Below are 8583 nucleotides of genomic sequence, written 5' to 3'. Positions count from 1 at the left end.
GTCCCTAAGCGGGAATCGAACCCACAACCTTCTAGCTGTGAGGCGACAGTGTTAACCACTACTAGTGTACATTTGTGGATTGTCTTCCACAAATTTGGATGTAAAAGGGGATTCACACACAGGTTCTTCTTCCTGTGCCCCAGGACAGTTGAGTCAGTATTTGTGAACAACATGCATCACTCTGTCTTATAGCTAGAAATCAGAGAGAACAGAGAGAACCCTCTCTGAAATCTTCAAACTATAGGATGTACAAATCTGGGGCTGCTCCATAGGCAATGCATTTTGAGAGGGGGTACATATACTAATATAATAATAGTGGTAAATAATACACACAGGGGGTACTCTTGAAGTTACTGCTTGTCTGCTTCTTGCCTGGACTAGCCCTAGAGGAGGGCTGGGAGAGCAGGAGGGGGCGTTCATTTCATCACTCCTAGCCAGGCGCTCCAGTCATTTCATCACTCCTCCTCGGTAGTCGGTACTCGGTAGTCACATTCGACCGTGGAAGCGCACAGCGGAGAGACGTCGCTGCTTGTCTCAAATCAATGGATATTCGTCAAGATGCTGCTCCTCTAAAGATTAGTTATTAAAATACAAGTTTATTTGTCAAAACAGGCGAGAGAGTCTCGAGTACCAGACCTCTCTTAAGTCTTAACATCGCTCTCTGAATGACGGTGCTCTGTCGTTGCGCTCGGTCTCGCAGTGTCCGCGCGTCTGTGCTTTAATAGATTGGGCTTTGTTCGGATTTCACACACGCTCCCACATCTCTATCACCGAACATGGATCATTCAGAGAAGGATAATATATCTGACGAGGAGACTGAATACGAAGACGAGGAGGTGGATCCTAGAATCCAGGTAGGATGGATACTAAAATAATGTATGTTTTTTTTTTAGCATAACGTTACTGGTTAAAGACGGGGATGCATGCAATTATTATGTTTGTTGAATGGTTAAAGTGTGCTTCTCTCATGCCGTATCTTTGAAATGCGTAAATGTAGTCCTAAATCCACATTTGCAATGCCCATTCTGTCTCATAGCAAGCTTACTATTACACACTTCTAGTATAATGTAAACTGCTAGTGACTGTCACTAGACTATAATTGGTGGCATGATTGAATCCAATCCTAATAGCCCAGACTCCTCATCTCCACAAGCATGACCCAGTCACGTTGCTGTCTTGATTTGACGAGACAGCGAAAGATTAAAAGATAAGAACTCCAGCATTAGATTCAGCCAAATGGGTGGAAAGGCTATGGGCTGGCTCAACAACATAATTGATTGCAGTTTCTGTTTTGTAGATGTTAGTTTGTAAACTAAAGCATGACTGTTGACATTTAGCAAAACCTGCAGTTCTAGGATTGTTGCATTTTATTGCAAATTATTATTTGGATGCTTTCAAAACCACCACTATTATCCTTAAGATATTCTTGTGTAAGTAGGCTGCTGTATTTCAATTCTAGCTGTAGTAGTGTAATTAATTCCAGATGTTGGCAGTTTCCTCTTCAGAATACTGTATTGCATTCCTCTCTCTCTTTTCTCTTGTGTTCAACATTTTCCCTTGTTTCAGGGAGAGCTGGAAAAACTCAACCAGTCCACAGACGACATCAATAGATGTGAAACGGAACTGGAGGTGAGTTTGTAGAACACACACACACACACACACACACACACACACACACACACACACATGCACACACGCAGATGCACACACGCAGACACACAGGCAGATACTCAAGATACACAGATGGAGACATATAAACACACACATGGACATGCCTTCCCTCGCATATTGCACCTTGGCATCGGTTCATGACCAACATACTGTAGATTAGGCTTTACATTAACATTCCTTTAAAATACACCCATGATAATAGATTGACTGACAGCCAATTAAAGCAATCTGACAGTGTTCGTCAGGGGGAAAAGTAATTGAAATTGCACCTATGTGTACTTTGACTTATAGGAATGAGTAATATGCTTTGACCACAGAATAAAGAAGGATTTATTTGGGTCAATAAACAAGTTCATTTTAAATTGCACATGCCTTATCTTTGGATACTGTTGCATACCTGGAAGTGATAATGGCATATATATTCATGTGGGTTATTTACCACGTATGGACCTTTTTAATTGAGGTGAAAGTCTTGCCCCAGATCTACACCAAGAGATACCATCATGCAAGTCATAAACTCTTGATTCAACATTTGAGGTGAACTTGGAGTTGACAGGTTAAGGGCTGTTTGATCCCACATCGTCAACCATAGTTGTTGTTATTAATTTGAGCTTCTTTGCGGAAGTTCTGTGTGCAGCTAAATCAATAGTGTGTCAGTCTTTGAAGCTTGGCTAATTGACTGTCTTTCTTACTGATGACTTCAGGGCCCTTAAACACAATTAATGTCCATGGCCGAAAAATGGCTACCGTTAAGGCTTTCACAGCTTACTTGAAGAATACACTAAAATAAGTGCAAATTCACAATAGCTGCAACCTTTTTGTGATGGGCCACGGCCCGGCCATTGCCATGCCCCCTTTTATCCAATTGGCATGAACACAAACACACCTTCTCTCACGCACACACACATGCACACACACACAGACACATACACAGCCTCCAAACCTGTGGCCGCTAGAAGGTGGGGACATTTTTGTGGACCAACCAACCGACAGAGTGACCTATAGAGCTGCTGGTCGCAGCCAAAAACATTAATGGCACACTCAAAAACAAAAGGTCCTCTAGACTAGAGTCTAGTGGATGTTTTGCAAGGCTGGTGTTTTTGAAAGGAGCAGGGTTGAGAAATACAGAGCTGGACAGATGCCATCTTGTCATAAATGGTCAAACAAACTAAATGTACCCTAACATGAACAAATATCCTTCTCTGGGGTTAGCCCACTTCATGCTAGTAAAATATCACTCTCTGGGAGTTAGCCCACTTCATGCTAGTAAAATATCACTCTCTGGGGTTAGCCCACTTCATACTAGTAAAATATCACTCTCTGGGAGTTAGCCCACTTCATGCTACTGTAGCAAAATATTACTCTCTGGTGTTAGCCCTCTGCTGTTCCACATCGTTCAGAGTTTTCTTTCAAGGAAGCTTTTTTTTTTTTTTAAATGCCTCCTTTTTGTTATTGCAATGAGACATGGAATACACAGTGGCATGGAGTTATTTTTTTATCTGACCTCATTAGGCCATCAATTGGAAGTGTTTATTGTTGTGATTTGTATTGTCGAAGGCCTAGTTTTAATGATGTAGACTAGGACCTAGTTTGAATGATCATCATCACCCTCATCATCATCAGAGATGGAAAAAGAGAGGAAAAGATGTTTTTCATCTGAACAGTTTTAGCACATGAACTCTCAAGATCACACTGTAGTTTTGGCCTCCTTGTCCTAATCCTCCAGATTATACTGTAGCTTCAACCTTTTTGCCCTAATCCTCCAGATCATACTGTAGCTTCAACCTTCTAGCCCTAATCCTCCAGACTGCCTGGCTAGAGAGAATGACTGATAATTTGCTAATACAGTTTGGCACAGAGGCGGGAATTTATGTTTATTAGGGCAATTCAGTTGCCAAACAATTCTTGAAGCGTCACACATGATTTTCTTTTATTATATCCCATGCAATACATTGCAACCTCTTAACTCATTGAGCGCCGGGGATTAGACGGGTCCCGTTCTAGCACTGCCACCCTTTAAAAAATAGGAGTGCATCACCTTGTTTGTAGAGCTATAACTATATTCTATATTATAGCTATGGATACAATACTATGGCCCATTTGACATCACCTATCTATCGTTCAATATGTGAAAAAGAATAAATGTTTCCATCCATACGTTCCCGTGTTATACCGTGGTGAATATAAGTTTTTTTTTTTTTTTTTTTTTTTTATTATCTTTCTTCCCCTCCTTTTTTCCCGATTTTTCTCCCATCCCACCCTTCCTGGTTGTTGCGTACTTTCCCCTACTGTTGGTCCGGGAGACCGGAGACTGTCACATGCTTTCCTCCGACGCATGTGCAGCCTGCCGGCAGGCCAACCTGGCCGCGCAGGTTCTCACCGGGGAGAGTGTAGCGTGTGGGAGGCCACACTATCTCTCCTTAGTTCCAACCCTTGCTGAGCAGGCGCCCCGACCGAACTGTAGGGGTCGCTGTCCACAACGCCCAGGACCCACCCTTCAGCTTTCCCACCCTCTGATACAGCCAATTGTATCAGTGTGAGAGGCCAGCCAAGCTGATAGCAAACGCCGGGAGCCCAGTGTCTCCCGGTGTTGGTGACGAACGCAATCTCCGTGCGCCACCTGCCCCCGAATATAAGTGGTTATAGCGTGGTCAGGGGTAATAGCCTTATACGTCAATTCTACTATAAACGTTGCCGTTTCTTGCCTGTACACGCTACTATTCCCAAATCAAATCTATATCATAGGTATTATGTTTCATCATGAATGCATCATGCCAACGGCATACGTTGTGGAGTAACGTTACACACACATGTTGCGATCGAGGTGAAAACATGGTTGGATCAACGCAGGATTGATATCATATAGCCCTTACCTTCACTAGGATGTACCCCAAAAAGAATATTCCAATTATCTGATCGCGAGTCCCAGTATTGGTGTTGATCATGTTGCCAACATAATCCACCACACATCATGCATCGGGAGCATTTGACGCTTCTCAATCTGATCGTTATAACCACTCCATTCGCCCGATGAAGAAAAGTGCGCCCGGTGACATTTGACCGTTGCACAGGCCAAGATACAAGGTTTCAAAGGGTGCTCGATACCGCCGTCTAGCTGGATGTGGCCGGTATTGCACTTTGGCGATCTCGGACGCATTCCCTATGGTAATACCGAGGTCCCCGGATGAATAATGAATAAAAAATTTGAAAAAAAGGTAAAATTATCAAATAATGTATATACGTGGTTGGCGTTCAAAGGATGGCGCCCAATAACGTATATAAACGTTGTTGGCGGGGAATGAGTTAAGTACTAATGTTAGGCTTCATGGTTAAAAATGGAGGTCAGTTGAATATACTTCTTTAAAGTAGCCCACAATGGCAGTGAAAAAAGAGCACATTCAAAACCTTAGAAAACTGGACTGAGAAAAATAATTATTGAACTTTACGCACAGATGCAGGATCTCAAAACGTAGATCTTACAGGAGCCGATTATTTCCCCCACCCCTCTTTGATATACCACTGCGGCAGACATTACTGTCGATTAAATGTTTAGACAAACCAGTGTTTCCCATTCCTGCATTTGCAATTTATGCTGGGAGTTGTGTTTGTGTCATCGTCATCTATTCCCTCTCAGTCGGTGACAAATTTAATTTTGGACAAAGAATTTGGTCTATGTCATCTCCCCCGCACGAAAAGCACTCGCAAGTCTCCACAGTTGGGAGTTCTTAGGACTGACCTAATGAGATTCCACTGTGCCCACTTCAGAGGCTTGTTGGTTGAAAGTCCACATGCAAGTTCTTCACGCCAGGAGACCAGCCATCTCCGTATTCGTATTCATCTGGAACAATAAACAAACTAAATACTGCAAACAATTGGAATTGGAATTCTGACTTGTAGATATGCATGTCTTTGAGGACTAATATCGTCCAGGGTTTGTGGATAGAAATGTTCCCCCATAGATTTTTATGTGGCAAAAAAAGCATGTTACAAATGTGCGGATGATACTAATGTTATTAAAAGGGGTTTGACAGCTTCAAGAAGAAGGTTTGCAGTTTTCTGAAGATTTTGTAAACTTTATTTATAAAATTGACTTGAAGCCTAAAGGGTCTTTGGTCTAATTAGACAAAAAGTAAATAAAGGGGCGGCCGGGTAGCGCAGCGGACTAAGCATCTGTCTACCACCACAGAGCCAGTGGGATCGAATCTGGCTGTGGTGCCTCCGGCTTGGCCGACCGTCCATACTAACACAATTGGCAGTGTTAGTGGGTGGGAAGCCGGCGTGGGTGGGTCCTGGTCGTTGTAAACAGCGACTCCTACAGTTCGGTCGGGGCGCCTGCACAGCAAGGGAAGGATCTGGGAGAGGTAGTGTGACCTTCCACACGTTACACTCTCCCAGTGAGAGTCCGCGCTGCCAGGTGAAAATAAGGGGTGGGCTGGCTACACATGCGTTGGAGGAAGCATGTGATAGTCTCCGCCCTCCCAGACCGACGGTAGGGGGTAGAGTGCACAACGACCAGGAAGGGGATTGGGAATTGGCATAACGACTAACATTGGGATGGGAGAAAAACGGAAAAAGAAGGGGGAAAAAGATAAAAAAAGAAATAATAAAAAAAGTAAATAAAGGATTACATTTTGACAGGACAGCTGTACTCAAATTCTTGCTGCTTATCACCAGAAGTCAGAGGTAGTGTTCCTGGCCTTCCAGGTGTCCAGCAAAGACAGATGGTCTTGAGTCAAGAACATATGTTTCATATTTGAACATGGCCACACTATGACGTACAGTATTTTCACTGACAATTCACAACAGAGAAGGCAAGCCAGTCTACTTGTAAAACATTGATTTTCCACGGACTGATCTCTTCAAATAGGCTTAGGCATCTGTTTTTTCATGCTAATTTGTGTTTGATTTGGAACACTTTTCTCATGACGCCAGGCGAGACATAATATTTACTTGTTCTCAGAAAACCGCTCTGGCTGTACATGATTTCTTGGTAGCTGGTAGTTGGTACACAGATTAGGTCCTATATTACTAGGACAGATTGGTCCTAGTTTATATCAAATGGGATGGCCGGGAGCTAATGTTGCTAACATGCTATGGCTGATCTGGATCTTTGGCTTGGAGCATCGCTATGGTCCTATGTGCAAGACGGGACTTGAAAACGGAAGACAGAACTTCATTCATTCAACCTTTTTATTTAGTATCGGAAATCATTGAGAGTTCAACTCTCAATTCAGATGATGGAGAAAAAAACAATAACAACAAAGTCAATCAATAAATCAATCAACCAATTAAAAACAACTGCATACTGGGGTGAAATGTCCGGTCATTAAAGATTAAGCGAGACATTCCACATGTCGGGGGCACAGAAGCATTCTGATTGTCAGGTATTTTGACTTTGCCCCTGGTGAAGCAAGTCCTGTCTTCTCTGAGCTCTATTTAGTTAATTGCCTGTTTTGCCCCCCCAGTTAACTCCATTAAAGACTAATGTGATTAAATCACTGGCCTTTTCACAGAGGTTGACGATAGTATAAATATGTATAAAATAAATGAATAAATAGTATAAAGCTGTTGTGTGTATCGATTGGAACATTGAAGAATTTCTTAGTCCACTAACAGTCAAAATACCTCTTTAAATCTAATCAGTACCAGAGATGTGCTTATGATTAACTTATGTCATTGATGACTGTAACAGAACTACATAGATTCAGTACAATGAAAATCTTGTTCTTCAATCTAATTGCATTTAGTTACATAGGTTATGTTGTTGTTGTTGTGAAAATGATGACTAAAGCCCTTTTCGACCACTATCTCCCTGGATATCAACAGAATCAAACCATTTTGGATATCCAATCAAGAGAACAATCTACTCTGATTACCCTGATTGGCCCATCAATCAGTCTGTCAGTTTTCAGTAGTTCAGGATATCAGCCAGCTATTTCACAAACAAGTAATTAAACTAGTTTGCTACAATTTAGTTACTTTTAGTGGTTCAAAAACATCCACAGCAATTGTGACAATGTATTTATCACCTGCTAGCACAGGCTAGCCAATGTTTATCTCCCAACCGATCACACTGGTCCCATGAATTTGTTTACATTAAAAGTCTCATGTATTATGATACTAACTTGACATCTCCTTTCAATGAACAGAAGGCCACGCCCCCTTTAACACAGAGTTTTCTGTGCTTAGAGAGGTGAACCAAAATGGTTCTAACAAATCAATTGATACCTGTGAAGCTGAAAAAAACGGCACTCCTGACATTAACATTCTGCCATAAGCTTTTTTCTGACTGAATAAACACCATTGTACTGGTTCTTCAAGGCCTACGTTGAATATGTTGCAGTGAGCTGAGTTTTTTGTTTTCCTCGTCAGGACGCCAGACAGAAGTTCCGCTCTGTGCTGGTGGAGGCCACGGTGAAGCTGGACGAGCTGGTGAAGAAGATCGGCAAGGCTGTGGAGGAGTCCAAGCCCTACTGGGAGGCCCGCAGGGTGGCCAGGCAGGTGAGACATGCATAGAAGGAGGTAGGGGGAGACGTGGTAGATGAATAGGTGGGAGAAATGGGAAAAAAGATGGATGGATGGATGGATGAAGGGGGGGGGGAGGAGATGAGTGACTTGGAGGATGGGTGGAGAATGAGTTGCAGATGGGTGAGTATTGTTATTGCAGATGTATGAGTAGCTGGGTAACTGTTGGCAATGACCTTGGAGATGTGCTATGAATCGCCCCAAGCCTTGCTGTTTAGGCCTGTATGTTCTGTATGTTCTGCGATGTGGTTTTTCCATTTCCCTGCTCTGTTTCCCTCCAGGTCATTTTGATTGGATGTCCACTTCCTTGTACAAGTTGTTCACCAAATCAGTGGAGCATTGTATTGAAAAGAATAGTATCAAATGACATGATGAGTAGTACCCCAA

At 42.7% G+C, this 8583-nt stretch overlaps 1 protein-coding gene across 1 annotated transcript in view; it reads left to right on the top strand.

Annotated features, from left to right (window-relative positions):
• Positions 1-484: 484 nt before the first annotated feature.
• The window catches only part of sh3bp5b (SH3-domain binding protein 5b (BTK-associated)), a 52651-nt gene continuing 44552 nt past the window's right edge, over positions 485-8583 (top strand). The window contains exons 1-3 of the mRNA XM_084336463.1: positions 485-854; positions 1567-1629; positions 8044-8172. Of these exons, the coding sequence (XP_084192589.1) occupies positions 777-854; positions 1567-1629; positions 8044-8172 (270 nt within the window). The 5' untranslated portion in view covers positions 485-776. The remainder of the gene's footprint in view (positions 855-1566; positions 1630-8043; positions 8173-8583) is intronic.

The sequence above is a fragment of the Notolepis coatsorum genome (assembly GCF_963971535.1).
Source record: "Notolepis coatsorum genome assembly, chromosome: 19".
NCBI lineage: Eukaryota > Metazoa > Chordata > Actinopteri > Aulopiformes > Paralepididae > Notolepis > Notolepis coatsorum.
The sequence above is the reverse complement of the archived record's forward strand: the minus strand, read 5'-3'. Positions and strand labels throughout refer to the sequence as shown.